Source organism: Aspergillus nomiae (assembly GCF_001204775.2).
Source record: "Aspergillus nomiae NRRL 13137 chromosome Unknown contig00032, whole genome shotgun sequence".
Classification (NCBI taxonomy): domain Eukaryota; kingdom Fungi; phylum Ascomycota; class Eurotiomycetes; order Eurotiales; family Aspergillaceae; genus Aspergillus; species Aspergillus nomiae.
The window spans coordinates 52020-71297 of NW_015378087.1; the positions used below are offsets into that span (position 1 = coordinate 52020).

Here is a 19278-nt window from a genome sequence, read left to right on the forward strand (position 1 = left end):
CACCGGCATTTGTTTCAATTGTCCGACACACCGCGCTAATGTCGATCAGGACTAGTGTACGTGCACGTGAGGCTTGTAGCTGGACCCACTTGTTTTCCCAACTTTAATCAAGTATTCTTTAACACAACTGTGTGTCCTTAAGACGAACCCATGTCTCATTGCATTTATTGCTCTCAGATATTGACCACAGGTTGCTGTATTACTATATACTACAACACCTGTCCATCCTTGTTGCTTCCAGCTCTCCACATCATTGGTTCACTCTTTATCCCTACTATCCCCACTTGGTTGTTTCTGTTGACCACGTATACATACCTTACTAGCAATGGCTGCTGCAGATCTCTTTGTTGTAACGGGTAGTTGAGCAGCGTGCGCATATAATTACCAGATCCTTGGCTATTGGCAGCCCGCCAGTCATTGCCCGCGGGAAAGGTCGATTAATCAAGGTACCGGGCTAGCATATATACGAGTAGAATAGAAGAATAGCCTCCTCGAATGTAATGACACAGAGAATCTTGGAATAGAGTAGCGTCTATCCATAGAATAGGTCTTTTTATTTGAGTAGTCATCAATGTCTGGCCAGAGCCAACGCACAGCCCGCTTAGATCAAAGTTGAAGGATCAGGTTGCTTTCAGAAATTTTGAATCGTTTTAGAAGCCTTGTCAAGTGATCTAAAGAATCCCAGTCATCCCACGTGATGTCAAGCAGCAATTAGTATAGCATAAGTAGTACTACTGTAATACATGATAGTTCTGTTTCCTTTCAATGCAAACAACGCAATACTAGAATCGCACACAAAATTCACCACAGGAATTAAATTTGATGTCAACAGTTTGTTATCCAACTGTGCAATGGCAAGTCTATGTACATACAGTGCCGTGATCGTCAACCGACAAGGCTCCTATCTCCCGCAAAAAGATACCTTTCTCTACTTGGCCCTACATCCACTGAGCATCGTTGGAGCGCCTCTTCTACACCCAGTCTTTGATCTTCCATTTTAAGGAATGGGAGCCATGATTTATATTGTCAGTAAAAGGATGAGCGTTGTTCTCCTGCCTCCTGACACTCCTCTCATTGTTCGTCTTGTCGACCGGAGTAAGGTTATTCTCAGCATGTTTATTCGACTTTTTAGCAGACATCCTGTTTGCAGGAATCTACATACATGATCAGTAATTCTGGAATCGAATACCACCCAATTTCCTTACTTTCAAAGTTGGTGCAGCCAAGGCAGAAGTAGCTAAGAGCAAGCCAGCAAGAACACTGGGCTGCGTTGTTAAATGATCCATTATGATCGGTTGTCGCTATACTTTGATGTACAAGTCCAATGCAGGCACAGATATGCAATCGCTTCGTGGATGCAGAGAGTTACGATTCTTGCAAGCTAAGGGCGTCTTTGTAACAAAGGCTTTGATGTTCTCCGGGGTATATATTTCATTCTTCTTTAGACAGATGCCGTCGGTTACAGACAAACCATCTCGAACCTTCAAATAGGGGTTGTCTAAATCCGAAGACTATGTGGTTCATTTGCCAGAGTCCCGTAGTCAATTGAGCGTTGCATACCCTGAGGGTGCTCATTAGTACTAACTTAGTACTGGTATCCGAAGCCCTTATGCATGGTAGGTTCCTATACCGGCCATTTCCCTCAATAGAGCCCAGGCTTATCAAGGTTTTCGTTGTAATATCCAAAAATCTGCGCGTCTGTGGTCCCATTCTATATATCCAGGAGGCTTCTTGTCCGTCTAGAAGACAGTTTAGCGGACCGGTGAATAGCACAGCAGCTTCTCCATACTTGAAGACTACTTGAAAACTTCATCACCCTCCTGGATAAAAAAATTACAGTTCATTATTCTCAACGTCGGCTTTCCGATAATCGTCGAAGGTTGCAGGGAGCCGAGAGGCCCAGAGCCAATATCTAGTGTAATACCTTGGGGTTTTAGATGAAAGACAGCCCTCATCAAGCCAAATTATATATCTTTGCCTTGGGCTTACCCGCCGACACAGGGTTTGTCTCATAGAGGTTCGTTGAAACCCACGGTCTGGCGCCTTTAAGTCCATGTAATAAACGGTCACTCATTCTGAGTATAGCAGAGTTCTTGATCGATTATACTGTCCGACTGGCCCCAGCTTCCAATCGGAGACCTTGGTGGCTAAAAAGCAGCCATCAGCTGGTGCCTGACCCACCGGTCTAGGCTTTACAGTTCTAGCAGCTTCTACTCCACCGCCCACGTGACTGGGACTCCGCGGATCCTATTGTCCCTTACTAAGGGTAAGTGCTAGTATGAGTGACTAGTTCCCTGGTACGTTAGTAACCAAGACACCAACACAGCAACTCTCACTCAGGGTCAATCTCTCCGTCTCGTTATAGGACCTGGCCAGCTTTGCGACAATACTATTTTTGCCTAGGTTCTCTCGTTTGCCTCCTCTTAACCCTCTGGGGGTGAACTTTATGTATGCCTGACTTCAAGATCTCCGCTTCTTTGGAGGGCCACGGCGATGATGTAAGAAGGTCCCCGGCTGTTGATGTCCACAACCAGTGGTATCTCAATTATTGCTTTTTTAACAACTGACCATCGCTAACGATCATCGCAGGTTCGTGCTGTGGCCTTTCCTAATCCGAATGCCGTGTTTTCGGCTTCTCGCGATGCGACTGTCCGACTCTGGAAGCTTGTATCTACCCCGCCCCCAACATACGACTACACTATCACATCCTCCGGCTCCGGTTTTATCAACGCCATAGCCTATTATCCACCAACCCCTGAATTTCCTGAGGGCCTCGTATTTTCCGGAGGCCAGGACACTATCATCGAGGCAAGACAGCCGGGTAAGGCGTCGGATGACAATGCGGATGCTATGCTTCTAGGACATGCCCACAATATCTGCGCTCTGGATGTGTCACCCGAGGGTGGCTGGGTTGTCAGTGGAAGCTGGGACTCCACGGCTAAGCTGTGGAAACTTGGGAAATGGGAGTGCGATGTCACCTTCGAGGGCCATCAGGGGAGTGTCTGGGCTGTACTGGCGTATGATAAAGATACAGTCATTACCGGTATGTGCCATACTACGGGCTCAGGTACACTGTATGACTCCCATGCTAATACTCCTACAGGCTGTGCAGATAAAGCTATCAGGATCTTTAATTCTTCCGGAGTTCTTCTGAAGACCATCCAAGATTCTCGGGATGTTGTCAGGGCCCTTTGTAAGGTTCCTGCGTCGAATCCCACTGGTGCACAATTCGCTTCAGCCGGCAATGACGGTGTAATCCGATTGTACACCATACAGGGCCAGGTAGTCGCAGAACTTCATGGCCACGAAAGTTTTATTTACTCCTTAGATGCGTTACCGTCGGGAGAGTTGGTGAGTTCCGGGGAAGATCGCACAGTGAGGGTCTGGAGCGGCACGCAGTGCGTGCAAACCATCACCCACCCGGCGATCTCAGTGTGGGGAGTTGCTACTTGCAAAGAAAACGGTGATATTGTCACGGGTGCCAGCGACCGTGTGACCCGGGTTTTCACCCGGAGCGAAGAACGGGCAGCAAGCGCTGAGGTAGTGGAGCAGTTCGAGAAGTCTGTTAAAGAGTCCTCGATACCCGAACAACAAGTTGGAAATATCAATAAAGAGAAATTACCGGGACCCGAGTTTCTTCAGCAGAAATCTGGCACGAAAGATGGCCAGGTGCAAATGATTCGACAAAATGACGGCAGCGTAACCGCCCATACATGGTCGGTAGCGTCGCAGGAATGGGTAGCCGTGGGCACGGTGGTTGATTCTGCTGCCAGCAGTGGAAGGAAGACGGATTATCTAGGCCAGGACTATGATTATGTCTTCGACGTTGACGTTGAAGATGGGAAACCGCCACTCAAGCTCCCGTACAATGTCTCTCAGAACCCGTACGAAGCTGCAACGAAGTTCATTCAGGACAATGAACTGTCCATGAACTATCTCGACCAAGTGGCACAATTTATTGTCCAAAACACACAGGGTGCGACTATTGGCCAGTCTACGCAGGGATCGACTCCTGCTGGCGCTGACCCTTGGGGCCAGGAGAATCGTTACCGTCCTGGGGATGCCTCCGCTCAACCTCCTGCTCAACCCCCTTCTGTTCCTGAATCCCGCCCCAACGTTCTTCCCCAGAAGACATACCTTTCTATCAAGTCTGCCAACTTGAAGGTGATTGCGAAGAAGCTACAAGAAATCAATGAGCAGCTTGTGTCGTCTGGGTCGAAGGAGCTATCCCTAAGCCCCCCGGAAGTAGACACAGTCGTTTCACTGTGCAATCACCTAGAGACCCCAGAGAGTCTCAAGCAATTCCCTACTTTGGAGACCGGACTTGGATTACTGTTTAAGGTTGCAACGGGCTGGCCTGTGCCAAATAGACTACCGGGTCTGGATCTCCTTCGTTTATCGGCGGCTGCAACACCCGTGACTGCCACCGCAAACTACAACGGTCAAGACCTCATAACTGGCATCCTATCAAGCGGCACATTTGATACTTCTCCGAATGTCAACAATGCAATGCTTTCAGTACGAATGCTGGCCAATCTCTTCGAGACCGATCCTGGCCGACAGCTGGTTATGAGTAGGTTCGACCGGATCATACCCGCTGTAAAATCGGCACTGAGTAGCAGCGGTGCAACACCAAACCGCAATCTTACTATTGCAGTTGCAACTCTCTACATTAATATCGCTGTCTACCTCACCTCTGAAGGTAGAGAATCTGCCCCAGAGTCCTCTGAACGAGGTTTGGTGCTCCTCGCCGAACTGGTGCAGATGATCGTCGGTGAGAAGGACTCCGAAGCGGTATATCGGAGCCTTGTCGCCTTGGGCACATTGATCAAGGGGCTCAGTGAAGAAGTCAAGAGTGCTGCTACAGATGTATACGACATTCGCCAAGTCATTGGGAACGTGACGACCTCGGGTCCCGGGAAGGAGCCCAGGGTCAAGGGCGTCGTCGGTGAGATCAGGGAGTCGCTGCAATAAGGCAAGGCGTAGACGGCCTTTTTCGAGCACATGATGCATTTGAGGATTAGACAATCATCTTTAATGATAGCCATGCATTTTACATTATTAGAGACTCAACAAACTTAGGCAATCCACACACGCTGTACATATAAACGAACCTCAAAGGATCACACAAGCCTTCTTCTAGACAGTAAAACAATCCTATTCTTCAAAGCCTTCCTTCGGCATCAACTCCAACCTCCACGATTTGATCAATGCCTGGGTAATTGGGAAGGTCCAGCCCGTACTTCTCCGTGATACTCTTCGTCAAAAACCGACCACCGAGGAAATGCATCCCCTGGTAATACTTTACACAGGGTTTCGGTGCTGTTAAACTAATCAGATACTCTGGCATAAACTTAGACCCAGGGCCTTCCTTCGGTGGGCCACCCTCTATATCCCAAGAGCTGGGCGCATCGACGCTTAATACAGGCACTGAAGCCGCCTCGATCTGAGAGATGATGGTTGGGAAAGGGTCACGGAGAGGGCCACCGAAAGAAAACCCGAAGATTGCATCAACTAAGAGATCGGCAGATTTGATTGCTACGGGAAAATCGGTAATGAATGGCACGGAGAGGTTGTCGAGTTGGGTTTTGAGGCGCTATCGATGAGTTTAGTTTTGGCTGCAACTGAGTAGAATCCACCCTGGCTGGCGAACGTACCTGGTAAAGTTCGTTCTTGCCCTCTTTCGGATAATAAACGGATGGCTTATAACCGTACTGAGCGAGGTGGCGAGCAGCGACCAGACCGTCTCCTCCTGTGATTGCCATTAACCTGTGTCTCATCGCGGTGGCCTTGACGTTGACTTGCCGTTGTTGCCGGGACCGCAGACAACTAGGATATTCTTTCCAGCGCTTGGAGGATGTACGCGGTAGACTAAAGAGTATGCTGTCAATGGGATCCACAACTCGTTTGGTCTCTCTCAATTTGCATCTCACCTGCTTGCGAAACAGACAATCCAGCAAGTTCCATCAGTTGGTCCAACGACCATCCTCCGATTTCCATCAGGTCTTTGTCTAGGGATGCGGCATCTTTAGAAGAAATAGCCTATGTGGATAGCTTAGTTTGATATACGCTTGGAATCGTGTAATAAAAGGAACCGTACCTTCAACGACATCCTGGCGGTTCTACTGTAGTATCGAATCGAAGCGGGGAATGGATATCGCTTGAACCCTGTCAATGCAGAACGAAACATATATCACTTGTTTGGAGGGACAGGGCGGAAAGTTCTAGAGCTCAATATCCTTCAGCTATCTTTTATTTTCAACAATGGTCTATCTCGAGAACACGATGAAACTCATCTAAATAAATAACCTCAAAGAAGCTTGTGGTGGGATCTGATTACATCATACCTTATCATCCCATACACAGTACACCGCCTAGCGCTAATCCGCATTCCGTAAGACCGGATCAACAAATCCTCCGGCAATCTGCGAAACTGCCGCGGAAGTCTTGCTGTCCTGCTTCAGACCCAGCGTATAGACCTTCTGTCGGACACTCACTGCTGCCGGTCAATTCCATTCAGCCTTCAAAATGGTCGTCCGTATTCGTCTGGCCCGATTCGGGAACAAGCATCAACCATTTTACAACATTGTTGTTGCGCAGGCACGGTACGTTTGTCTGCGGTTTTATTTTTCTTTCCCTTTTTCTTCCCGAGTCTTGACTTTTACCCTATGAGAACAAGCCAATATGTCCAACGAAAAGAGGCAGCTGTGAAGCTAATGTAATGTGATCACTACAGGAGTGCTCGTAACTCGAAACCTTTGGAGGTCATTGGCACTTACAACCCCGTCCCGCAACGCCCTACGAACCTCTCCGACGAGGAAGCCCGCAGCGCAAGGCCATACAAGGAAGTATCACTTGACCGGTCCCGAGCCAAGTACTGGATCGGTGTTGGAGCGCAGCCCAGTGATGGTGTGTGGCGGTTACTGAGCCTGGTACGTGAACGATGAGTCCAGAATACGAGGTCAGACGTTGTGATAGATGGTGAACTAACAATACTGGGATACAGGCTGGCATCGGCGATGGCAGAACAAAGACACAGAACTAAAACTTGTTTCATTCATACCCAGATTTCTTGTATTGATTGATGCATCGCTATCCCGATCTTTACGTCAGTGATTGAAGAGGACGGCCTATTTGACTTGATATACTCTTTGAGTGCCATGTTTTGGCATTTTCCATGGCGTTATTGCGTGAACCTTTTCTGGAATATATTGGTTCGATGACCGAACCTTGTACCTGTACATTATGTGAGCTGGTTGTGTTTAATTGTGACATGAGAGAATCGCATTTGTCGATTACGGACTGAGAACAATAAACTATGGAGGGCCACGCTGCGCCCTGAGCGGCTGATCTTCCCTGTCCGTATGCACGCTAAGTCTGGGGCTCCTTGTTCAATTTCTCAGATTGCCGGCAAAATCTGTGGGTTGAAGTATGCCTTGGACCTATCGGGGGTCGCACCGGCATTGTAAAATGAAACACGGGAGATATAGTGAGCCGCGCTGTGGTCAAAGATGTACATGCGCCGTATCTCTACATGGGTGGCTTCTTGATTAGATCACTGACTCGCAGAGTCGCAGTTCGCTTGCGAGTTAACCGTTATTCCTTGTCTCGGGTTTTTGTGGTGTTGGAGAGCCGTGGTGATATTATGATATTATGCACCCTTGAATTTAAGCCCTTGTGTCTTACGTATCTCGACAGTGAGAACTCTACATACTAGATCTCTCTCGTGGTAAGCCCTTGTCTACACAGTGTACGCGCTAACGATGTGTTGACCTCTCGTATGTACCTTCCATATTTCACGTTGTAATGCACTAAAGTTGATACTACGGTATCATGGAAATTACGGCTGCATAAGCAACCGCGTTATGTGTGGTCAATGTTCACTTATGCTGCCCTGGAGATGAAGTATCCGATTTGATGATTGCTCCTAGTATAAATCAATGACAGTCTACATAAGCGTCATAATGAGCGACATATTGTCCAGATGAGACAGGGATACAACCATTCTTACCTCACCTATCACCAGACATAGCCTCGACGTTGTGCCATGATCACACCAATACACGTACTGGTATAGAAACATAGGCAGCGAGCCAACATCTGACATCATCCTAGTGAGTCAGCGTGTAGGCAGAAAGGGTTCTCAACCACGGCAACACAACAGGCACGATCGAGCCGTATATTAGTGGTAGGCTGCACATCAATGAAGGCTAATCATCTTCCTCGGATACGTACACAATCTGTTTAGCGCGCGTATCTGAAATGCTTCTGTTGGTACTAGGCCTTTCCTTCGACCCCCTAGATTCACATCGGCGTCTTTGCCCACCCCTCTTCTCTCACAGACCAAGTTGGAAGTGCCGGCCATGAACCAATCGTCGCGGGGAGCCCGGCGTCCAGACACCATGGAGGCAAAGGTGATTGGTCATCGTTGGGAATTCCAGATGGAAGATCAGCAGTAGAGTTTGAGCTTTCCCACGGATTCATGGCAGCCACTAGGCTCCGCTCTTTGGCACAGGTATTCCCTACAATTCGCATCCAGGTCGTTTGTTGGGAGATGGGGGCTTAGAGTTCCATCCGTCGACTTTTACAGTTGTAGTTTATCTCTGGCTGGGGTAAGTAAGGGATTTATCATTTAGGGTTAAGTGGTCGCGGTCACGATGAACGACTGTTAGGAACGTTTTTCTTTTTTATCTTTTTTCACATTTTTTATTTTTTGTTATTTTCTGGGTCCATTTCGAGGTCTTCCTCTCGTCACATGAGAAAATCCACCCACGGACCGGACGAAAATGACATGGCATTGTCTGATACAGAGAGGTACACTTAGGGTACTGTATGATGCCGACTGATAACGAAGCCTACCCAAGGCTCTTCGCATGACTAAATCCCGCAAATCGACGAGACAAAGGAGGGTACAGTAAACTTGCTCCTGGTCCATGAAGCTGTCACAGGTCGAGTAATTCTTTGGCGCGATCGAGGGAGCTATGCGTGCTGTAGTAGTCATCGGCACCCGCGGTCCGAGGGATCGCTAGAGCTTGGATGGATATACGTATGAAGAGCAACATTTTTCTGGTCAGCTGGGGGATAACGGTTGTACTCCGTATTGGCTAACTTTGGTGTTCATTATCCTCGGAGAATATCCTTGGAGGTCAAGGGGTACGTGATAGAAAGGAGAATGACTCCGGCTGAATGCCATCAAATCAGTGGACTGACTAGTATGAGTGGATATGCGCAAGGTATGCGGTACCTGAGTCAACCATTCAGTTCTAGTGAACAATAGAACCTTAAACTGGGGCAAAAGATAATTAAAAAAAAAGGAATGTGAATACGGACGGAAGAAAATAGGCCAATGTCAGATTTTCGTTAATATAATTCAGTAGAAGGAATTTGTCCCTTCACTCATTCCGGTATGGTCGTACTCCGGAGTAGGTACACAGTATCTATCGGGGAAACGCTTCGAGCCTCTCTCCACGCCCTCGCACCCAAGGCGCACGCACTTACACGTTCGCATCCGGAATACTCAAGCAATGTTTGCGTAGTAGGAGGTAGCCTCAGGTTTGCTGCGCTCGGTAAGTCATGCTGCAAAATCAGGATATGACAGTGTCCACTCCACGGGCCGACCTGGCCAGACATTTCGATCTATTTTAACAGCAGGTCTTTCAGGGTCGATCGACTTTCATACCCGTGCTCAGTGCTCACAATAGCGCGTCGTGTCAACTGGATTGTCGGGTCGCGCATCTGGTGTTTAGCGGCTTCGATTGGACAGCAGTTTAGTTAGCGTTCTTAGTCACGACGTCGTTGGTGATTAATTACTTGCTTTCTTGGGTTTAGTTCGGCCAGTGTACTTTTACTCACTCAATCTTGTCCTGGAACGGAGTCAGACTCGATCCGTGGACCAAAAGGACGCACTGCCGCCCCCAGTGCACTCAACTGACACCATCGTTCCCTCCCAAGTCCCTATTATTCATTCATTTTCATTGTTATTGGGGAAAAGACCGTTCCGGACTTTGCATCGGTACGCTCATTTCTGGTTTCTTACAACCGCTCTCTGCCTATTCTCTTATCAGCCTCTTATATTTTTCCTTTTCTTTTCCTTTCTTTTTGTTTTTTATTTTTTATTTTTATAGTTTTCCTTATTCCCTATTCAGAGCTCGCCTGTCAGTTCATTTCCCTCTGAAAATATATATGAATATATATATATTGATAATATCATTCCTTCGGCATGATTACCATCAGGTAACGGCAATACATGCTCTACTATCCCCGTCATCAACTGCCCATAGGTACTGCCTGTACCACTGGAGAGAACTTGTTACCAGCCTTACTTACTGCCACCCCTCTCCGGCCTCCCCCCCAAACCCAATCTAACTTTATCCTTCCCCCGAACTCTCTCACTTCTCTCCTGTCCTTTCATTGCTCCATCGCCCTTCTCCTCTTCCACCTTTACTCTTTCTTCCCACACCCCCCTGATACGATTTCTTCTTCCCACCATCGCCTTCAACCATCCTTTCATCCTCTAGCCACTCCCTCTCGTTTCCCTTTTCTTCGCATTTGCTTCATCCGTATATTCCCGTCGTGCGATCATTATTCGTCTCCTTCTCGGTTGATCGGTCTACTCGGCCCGTTGTCGCATCGCTTCTTTATTCAATATTCACGATCTGTTCGTCCTCGACTCGCCTTGGCGCATCCCAACGACGAATAAATGAATTGATTATTATCACTGTCACTGTGGATCATCTTTTCAGGTTAAATAAACTTATAATCTGTGACGCACTTCTCAGCATTAGGCATCTGTCATCTGTTGCCTCCCGTTGCCCACCTCCCCTTACCTGGAGAACCTAATCCTGCCTTTATCGCTCGTGGGATTTGTCGATCCATTTAACAACTAGGATCATCGATCCGCGAGGCATGAGTGGCAGTTCGAATCAGTCTACCCGTACGAGTCCTGGGTCCTTGAGTACCACTCATCGCACGCCGTCCGTGTCGTCGGGCGCGTCGCCTCCACATCAGTCACTTCAATCCTCTCAGGCGCCTTTAACGGCCCAGAATGCGATGTCGACCGACGTGTACACTTCATCCACATCGCAGGCGTCAACATCACTAGGTCCCACCTTCACCTATCCATTCACACCCCTCGGTCCGCCGTCGGCCTTCGATAACATGCCTTCCGCCACCATGCGCCTAAGTGACGCTGATCGGTCGGCGCAGGGCCTCAACGGCTTCATTCGACCCGGAACGGGCGGCGCGATCCTAATGCGAAAACTTCCGAAGAGCACTAGTCTCGAGCTGTTGCGCAGCATGCTTCTATTTGCTAAAGATCTTGTGGATATTGAGTTTGAACAGAATAGCCCTCCCGAAGATAACGGGTATGTGAGCGCAATCGCACGATTTGGTACGGTCGCTGCAGCCGAAGAGGCGCGGGCTTTGCTCGATGGCAAGCCGAACTCCAATAACGATGCGAACATGATCGTGGAAATGTATAATGGCCCTGTCGGCTCAGCTCTGGGGGGACCCAGGCGCAATACAATTGACCACACCGCGACGCGTAGCTTATTGGGGGGTGTTACGTCTAATGGACACTTGTCGCGGCATTCATCCCGTTTTAACGGTACTTTCCAGAGCCTGGAGAAGCTGACGGTGGCGAACGCATCCAACTCATCGGCCAGCGATGCCCTACCTCCTGAGTCAAGTTCGCGTATCCATAGCCTTTTCTCGCCCCAGTCCCCGATCGGAAATGGTGTCCATGATTTGCCACGCGTCAGTGGTAAGTCAATGATTGATCAGGACCTCGACGAAGATACGGGTGAACTTCTCAAAGATCCCGTGGGCTACGCGGAGAATGGGCACTCCGGCTCTGTTTCCATCCCCCGTCGTTCCACCAATCCCCAGTTCCCCACGAATCAGTTTGCCAACTTGTCACTGGCGACCAATTTGTCCTCGCCACCATTACCGAATTACGCTCCTGGTGGTTCGGCCCATATGGGAATTCCTACTCCCTCGACTGCATATCCCCAGTCGATGGCCAACAACATGGGTGGGAACCACGGGCTCCCCTACGGCAATCCACATACACCTCGCCATAGTTTGCCCGCCGCAAACCCGAACGACATGAACCCACCTTGCAACACTTTGTATGTGGGCAACCTGCCACCAGACGCGTCAGAAGAAGAGCTTAAAGCTCTTTTTATGAAGCAGCGTGGATACAAACGTCTTTGCTTCCGCAACAAGCAAAACGGACCCATGTGTTTCGTGGAGTTCGAGGATGTGGGCACAGCCGGCAAGTCCTTGAATGAACTGTATGGCTACAAACTTTCCAACAGCATCAAGACCGGTATCCGCCTTAGTTTTTCGAAGATCCCCTGGGTGTTCGTTCTGGGCAGCCGGGTTCCATGAGTGCCTCCAACAATATTGCATCGCAAGGTGCAGCTTCTGGAGGTAGCAGCCTCGGTGGCATGCACAACCATATGTTCTCCACTGTCAGCGGGCCTCCCCCGGGTCTTTCGGCCCCTCCAGGCCTAGTGCCACCACTGCAGTTGCGAAACAACGGAGCCGTGCATACCTCTGGCCATCCCCACGCGCCAGTACCAAACAACGGCTCCTTCCACCCAAATACTGGCCTAGGGATTCGGACAAACCATATGAATTCCATGATGTCCCCTACCACTCCACTCTCCGGAGGGGTCCCTGGCGGTGGCTCAGGACCGAATATGGCAGGCTTTAATTCTTATTACCCCGACTACATGATGGGTCGGTAGAAAGATGCAGCATATCGTGGAGATAATGTCCGACATGTTTGATGATGATCACTGGGTTTCTGGCGCATTGGGGATTTGATTTGATTTTTCACGAGCTAGATTAGCATTTGGAGGCTCCCCTTCCTCCCGGGAGTAAGGAATATGGGACTCTTGCTTCTATAGCTTGCTTGCCGTTTTCGCTTCTTCCTCCCCCATCCTCCTTTCGTTTCCTTGCAATGTACTTGAACAACACAGGATTGTGGGTCTTCCATTATTATTTTCTTTTGGGGGTGCATTATCGTCTTGACATCTGATTGATCTTTTGTTTTTTTTTTCCCTTTATACCTTTCTGACAAGTGTCTCCTTATTTGTTTGTTATTCCCCTGTTGTTGTGTTTCGTACACATTCATACCCTGTGCTGTACTGCGATTTCTGAGTTATTGATAATAGTGTTGTTCGAGGAGTTGTCTCAAGACGAGCTTCGTCTGTGGTCAATCAGTGGCATCGAGTTCATGTCGCATTCATTCATCCGGCGTCACTGTTTTGATTCAGAGGGGTTTAGCAATGCTTTTCTTTCTACATGGACGGGACCTTGTCGCTTTGTCCCTTGGGTTTACGAGGAATACCATTCGCCCATCTCATTCTTACCTGCCTTCGTGAATGCCTGCTTGCTTGCTAGGTCAAGGAAGCGAAGCTCTCCTATCTAAATCAAAACCAAAACAGAAACAAAAGAAGAAAAAACAAAAAAGAGCGGCATGATACTGGGTTTCAGCTTATTATTCCATCCCATGTTATGATAAAGGTCTGCGACGGTTACATGAAAACACCCATTGTGAGAGGCGTTCTTCACGGTCTATACACTGAGATACATTTCTGGGATCCTTTACGTCCGGCTTTGGCCAGTTGATTTGTAGCGGATTGCTCTTTGCTCTTTCTTTTACTTGCATTCTTGCGAGCAGCGTGGTGGCTTTTATTGTTAACTTAGGGAGCATATTCTGGGTTTTCTCATCCGGTTTTCTTCAACCCTTCATTTACACTGGCAGTTGGGTGGAGGAAAGAGGCGTACCTATATCGATTTTTTATCTCCATTTCGCGGGAATTTGCTCTTCGTGTACTTGATACATTCAATGAACTTATAATTGCTATTGCCAACGTGCCAATCAAGAATCATTGCAATAATTTTGAGATGTAAGAACCATGGGCTCCATGAGCTATACACGTATGTCCCAGATGAGTTAGGCTGGTTGGTATATACCACGTGATCACTCCGCGCCAAAAAGTTTCTTCCTCGTCCTCCGGTTGTTCTGTTGACATCTATTCTCTATACCACCCTCACCCCCTCGACAGACACCAATTGGGCCAACCTACATTGATAGAAGCCCGTTGTGACTTGATACCCCTTTTGTCCCTTAGTTAGACTTGTATTATACACCATCACCATGCCACCACGAGTACAGAATCAGCTCGTGACCAACTCTCTTCTCCCCTACCTCTCTTCCTCCTCCACCTCTACATCCACAATCTCCAAGATCCCTACCCAATGTTCTTCCTCATCAATTCCATCCACATCTCGGCGGACGTGCCGTCCCTTCTCTTCAACCGTGGCTTCTCAAACGAGACTGCGCAACGAGATGTTCACTTGGCTGAACAGTGAAGGCGCCGCTCTGAAAAACCATGTCCCCGGGTCAACGAACTATCTCACACAATTCAAGGAGAGAGATGATCAACCTGCCGGACGGACCCGCCCGTTCCCATTAAACCAGAACTTTGTCAGCGAGTCTATCTTGAGTGAAGAGCTGCGGAACGAGATCTACGACCGCGTCGTAAATCAGAAGAAGAGTGTCAGAGCTGTCAGTGTAGATCTGGGCGTCGACATGCGGAGAGTCGGTGCTGTTGTGAGGTTAGTTGAGTTGGAGAAACGTCAGCAACTACAGGTATGTATTTATTCTCTTTACCTTATTTCCCGCTTGCACCCTGCTCAGGGCCCTCCACCACAATGCAATGATGAGACAATTATAAAATCGATTAGTCTTTATGACCCGGTCTAACCGGCCGGGAATGGTTACAACGCCTAATATCTGATTGCATTCAGTTCTACTTGATTTATTCTACATTTCAATTGTACGACTGATTCATCGCTAACCATTTGAATCACAGGGTAAATCACTAGCCTGCCATACGCTCGGGCTATCCATGAAATGGTACCCACCACACCCCTATACGAAGACACTCGCGACAACCGCAGCCGCCCTCACGAGTCAATCAATGACCTTCCCGTCCACAAACTGACCGACCCCCAAATCTTCTATCCTGCATCCGAATCCCGCCAATTCAACCGTCTCGACGCTGGTCGTGTCTTCTCCGCTGCCCCAGCTCTCGAAAACAAGCAAGTCACTAACGACGCTACTGACCCGGCAGAAGCCATCAGCCGCATAACGCAAAACCCTTCCCATATTGAGAAGGTTGGCAAAGGCGAGGCCGAACAGCAAGTTCTCCAGCCCGCAGACGCCCGTATCCCGCACCCCCACCTTGTCGCTCACGAGCGCTTCCGTCAGGCTAAACCAACCGAATTCCGCGAGATCTTCAAGGCATACAACCAACGTCTCCGCCAGGAGGAGACCGCAGAGAAGGAGCGCAAGCGCCTCGCCAAGGAGCGCCAGGAACAGCAACAAACAAAGGTCCAGCCCGAGTCTTCGCGCTTTGAATTCCGCTTCAAGGACGTCGTTGTCAGCAAGGAGACAACCGGCGCAGACGGTCGTGGCTCCAAGGCCCCCGGTCTCAGATACGGTGTCCCCAGCTACGAGCGGAAGAAGGGCCAGGTCAAGATCCCCACACGCGTGGAGGTCTAAGTCTGGATTATCACCGCTAGTCGGGATATCTTTCCAGTCTCTGTCTCTATATCAATACCTTCTACCTTTCTTACGCTCTTGTATTTCTATGCTCCTCTGTACAGATATGGATGTGACGGGTCAGCGTTCGCTTGTACTTATAATTGAATCGAATTGACGTCGTAAAGACTGGATACTGATCAAATTTCCCCTATATTGACTTTATATCTTGGTTAGAGCATAGTAAGATGCAGCATCGTAGACAATAATTATGATCCGACAGCCTCTAAGATACTGGTCGGTGCTGTAGCACTGCTTAAATAGTGTTAGCACAACGGTCAGGCCGATGCAAGTTTACACCCGGGACGAATCATGGCATCCATGCCTACATCACCTATCAGGATACTACTAGTACACATCTCGATAGAGAAAGCGAACATGAAAAGTCTCGATCGTATGCTTGAGCATGCCCCTGAAGGTAGATATATAATCATGAAAAAAAACCTGTAAAACACCACGAAAGATGAAGAAGCCGCCCCCTTTAAACCAGCGAACAACAGTGCTATAGAAGGAATCAACAAGGGCTATGCTGGGTATCCATAGAAGCCTAAAATAGCGGAACAAGCTCACGCAACAACATCAACCATGCATGTATTGTGACAAAAAAAAAAGAAAAGAAAAAAAAAAAAAAGAAACCGGCGAACCGAGAGGGCCTAAAATCAAAATAAACGTGAAGTCCTGCAACTTAGACGGCATCCGGGGCCGCGTCGTGGTGACTCGAAGTCTCCTCAACAGGCACAGTGGTCAACGGGCTTGCAGGAGAGTCAGGTGCTTCCCCTCCAGAAGAGTCTTCTGGCAAGAGATCCGACGGCTTGGGAAGATGCAAAAGCCGGGCTGCCGCCTCTTGAAAAGAAGAATCTGGCAAGGCAGGAGAATATTTCTTGGTCACACGTCCATTTTCCAATTGAGCATGTGTAGGTGTCGCTGACGACTGGTTATCATTTGCATACCCTCGCCATTTGCGCCAGCCTTCAAAGTCAATCAGAGCCTGCATGCATCCCCATTCCGTAACCTTCTGCTCCAGCCATTCGAATCGCACGGGCTATCAATGTGTCAGCTTTGGTCATGCGCAAGGCATTTACAATAAGGCATACCTTGGTCAAGAAGTCATTGCAGCCAGCAGCTAATGCTTCATGTCGGTCACTTTGCAGACTGCTGGCAGTCAATGCGACAATAATGACAGGACTCTTGAATAGCGAAAGATCATGCAATACGTCCTCCTCTGTCAAAGAATCATTGATTTCGGGGTCTATCTCCGGCGGGGTCATCGCGGTGGCACTCGCAGCACTTGACCGTCCGGATGCCGTCTTAGGGAAAACACCTATTCCGTTCAAACGCTCAAGCCGGCGAATTTCTTTCGTCGCATCTAAGCCGTTCATAACGGGCAATTGGATATCCATCAAAACAAGGTGAAAGCCGCCTTCCCGCCACTTCCTGACCGCTTCCTCACCATTTGCGGCGCATTTCCAACGCACACTAAGACGCTTCATGAATGCCTCTAACAACCTCTGGTTAATGACGTTATCTTCAACGATGAGAACATTAATGGGCGGCACAGTGCCCTCAATGAGTCCTCCGAACGCTGCACTCAATGACTGTGCAGGGCTCTTTTTGGGTTTTGCCGACTGACGAGGGCGAGGTGACGCGCCGCGTGCAGGAGGGGTCATCGATTTATTCTGAGGCGAATCTGGAGGTGGGACAGGCGGCGTAGGGACTTGTGGAGCTGGCTGCGGAGCTATGGCAGCTTGTTGGGCTCCAGCATCTGTAAGCAGTCAGTACACATCCTTAGAGTGGCCCCAAGCCAGTTAAATCCGATAAGACATCAGACAACTAACCTTTGGAGCTGGCCGATTGCCCTAATACAGTGGGCGAATTTGTAGTATGCCGGGTAAGAGGAGGCCGGCGGGTATGGCGATTTCCCCGGCTACCTGGGGAAGGTAATGGCGGTGCCATCCCAGTTGTGAGGATACTTATTGACGGGGCCGGATGAGCACTGGCACTGCCCGAAGAATTGGATGCATGGGCTGGCGGGGTGGGAATATTAGGGTGGATTGGCATGAGAGGGAAATATTCGTTATGTTCACCGGGTTCAGTTTGCTCATAGTAGATAGAATGACGCGGGGACGGCTTCGGCGTTCGTCGTGGAGGTATGTCAATAATCAGGGCCTCCTCTATTGTTTGGCCGCCTGGAAAATAAGAGTCCACCACTGTGACCAATGGCTCCTCTGGACTTAGCATCCGATCCGGGGTTGCCTGTTTGTTCGAGCCTTCCCGAGCTGCGATGCGAACGACGATATCGGGCGCGTCGAACGTCTTGCCCAGCGAGTTGGCGTATTTCATTATTACTTGGTCGCGTAGCTCGTCGACAAGAGCATCGTGTGCGGTCGGCACCAAAGTGGCCGAGCCCCCTGGCCGTCTAACCCAGATCTTGCGTTGTAGCATCCCAGCAGTACCGGTGGCAAGGCGGCCACTACCGTCGTTTTCTAGGGAGGTTCTTGGCTGCTCGAGTAGATCGCTAATCAAATGCTGGTGAGACGGGGCAAAAAGCGATTGACGACGTGAGCCGAGGCTAGGACGTTTGGGGATCGAAACGGTACTGGAGATATTTCCTTGATTATAGTATGCAGCGGAAGGATTCTCCGCAACAGCAGTCAGGGGTGTAGGTAACTGGGGCTCGCCGACCGTAGACCCTGTACGGTCCGGCCCTTGGTTGTACGCAGTCTGAGACGCTCCACTGCCCGAAGTCGGCAGAGGCGAGGTCGCTGTTGAAGCAAAAGGTAACTGTTGTAGTAGCTCGTTCGGATCAAGTAACCGTGGGGGGGACTTCAGAAAGTCCGGGGGCAAGCTGTGACGGTCGGTTACAGCGCGGACACGATCAAGATTCGATTCGGACAGCTGTCGCTCCTGTGGCCCTGGGGTGGGAGTTAGAGGGTTTTGATTCAATGGTCCTGGAGCTCGGGTCTTCTTGCGTAGTCGTGATGGTTCTTCTTCCCGAGGAGATTGTGATTTCCCTACCGAGCCTTCGTCAACGGAACCGTAATACCGCCCCCGTTCTGCCGATGGACTCGCGGGGGGCACGGAGGTATCGTCCGAGATTGAGCGCTGAGCAGTAGATAACGAGGAGACAGAATTATACGAACGGGGTTGAGCGAAACCCTTGTCGGACGTGAGGGGAGAGCGCAAAGGCACTGGCGATAAGGAGTTGGTGTTGGCGGTGCTAGAATTTGGCACGAGGAAAGGTTCCGCCCCAGTGGCCGCCTTGACAGTCGACGATCGCCGCAGCACTTTGGCTTTAAACTTGCTCCAGGAATTGGTTGTCGACATGGCTGAGCCTCAACCACGACAGCTTCTTATAATCAGGGACCAGGAAAATATATATCTTTCTTTTTTAAAAAGAGAAGAAAAAAATAAATAAAGGAAAAAACGAAACAAAGAAAACAGGCAAGGAAACAGAATGTAAAGGAGTGGATCAGATGAATGAGAGACACTATACTGTCACTTCCATTATTCCTGTCTCTTAATTTCAATGGTCAAGACGGCTAGAGACTAGGACCATCACCAGCACCAGCACCGGCGATGACAACTATAGCTGTGGCACACCGTGCGGTGATGGACGGGGTAAATGGAAGGGCAGCGTTCCTCATCTCTTGTATAGGAGG

At 49.2% G+C, this 19278-nt stretch overlaps 6 protein-coding genes across 6 annotated transcripts; 4 read left to right on the forward strand and 2 right to left on the reverse strand.

Annotated features, from left to right (window-relative positions):
* Positions 1-2450: 2450 nt before the first annotated feature.
* On the forward strand, positions 2451-4974 carry ANOM_001860 (WD repeat PLAP family protein; the record flags this gene model as incomplete). Its single annotated transcript, XM_015547117.1, has 3 exons — positions 2451-2498; positions 2590-3043; positions 3104-4974. 3 exons carry the CDS (start codon positions 2451-2453, stop codon positions 4972-4974), a joined length of 2373 nt encoding a protein of 790 aa, XP_015410329.1.
* Positions 4975-5164: 190 nt separating this feature from the next.
* Positions 5165-6190, reverse strand: ANOM_001861 (NADHX epimerase; the record flags this gene model as incomplete). Its single annotated transcript, XM_015547118.1, has 4 exons — positions 5165-5596; positions 5658-5752; positions 5934-6042; positions 6101-6190. The coding sequence occupies 4 exons, from the start codon at positions 6188-6190 to the stop codon at positions 5165-5167; spliced, it is 726 nt and encodes a 241-aa protein (XP_015410330.1).
* A 283-nt stretch (positions 6191-6473) lies between these two features.
* On the forward strand, positions 6474-7341 carry ANOM_001862 (mitochondrial 37S ribosomal protein bS16m). Its single transcript, XM_015547119.1, has 3 exons — positions 6474-6605; positions 6737-6932; positions 7007-7341. Exons 1-3 carry the CDS (start codon positions 6529-6531, stop codon positions 7043-7045), a joined length of 312 nt encoding a protein of 103 aa, XP_015410327.1. The 5' UTR covers positions 6474-6528; the 3' UTR covers positions 7046-7341.
* A 3564-nt stretch (positions 7342-10905) lies between these two features.
* Positions 10906-12390, forward strand: ANOM_001863 (RNA-binding protein; the record flags this gene model as incomplete). The annotated part of the gene is made up of 1 exon (XM_015547120.1): positions 10906-12390. The coding sequence occupies one exon, from the start codon at positions 10906-10908 to the stop codon at positions 12388-12390; it is 1485 nt and encodes a 494-aa protein (XP_015410328.1).
* A 1780-nt stretch (positions 12391-14170) lies between these two features.
* Positions 14171-15580, forward strand: ANOM_001864 (mitochondrial 37S ribosomal protein mS45; the record flags this gene model as incomplete). The annotated part of the gene is made up of 2 exons (XM_015547121.1): positions 14171-14631; positions 14902-15580. The coding sequence occupies 2 exons, from the start codon at positions 14171-14173 to the stop codon at positions 15578-15580; spliced, it is 1140 nt and encodes a 379-aa protein (XP_015410325.1).
* Positions 15581-16304: 724 nt separating this feature from the next.
* Positions 16305-18943, reverse strand: ANOM_001865 (response regulator; the record flags this gene model as incomplete). Its single annotated transcript, XM_015547122.1, has 3 exons — positions 16305-16661; positions 16714-17381; positions 17455-18943. The coding sequence occupies 3 exons, from the start codon at positions 18941-18943 to the stop codon at positions 16305-16307; spliced, it is 2514 nt and encodes an 837-aa protein (XP_015410326.1).
* Between the last annotated feature and the right edge of the window lie 335 nt (positions 18944-19278).

What these genes read in the sequence shown, in the direction of transcription:
- ANOM_001862 (XM_015547119.1), top strand. Translation starts at nt 6,529, where the DNA reads ATGGTCGTCCGTATTCGTCTGGCCCGATTCGGGAACAAGCATCAACCA. An exon ending in ATTGTTGTTGCGCAGGCACG is followed by an intron (nt 6,606 to 6,736) that starts GTACGTTTGTCT and finishes TGATCACTACAG; the next exon opens with GAGTGCTCGTAACTCGAAAC. An exon ending in TGTGGCGGTTACTGAGCCTG is followed by an intron (nt 6,933 to 7,006) that starts GTACGTGAACGA and finishes ACTGGGATACAG; the next exon opens with GCTGGCATCGGCGATGGCAG.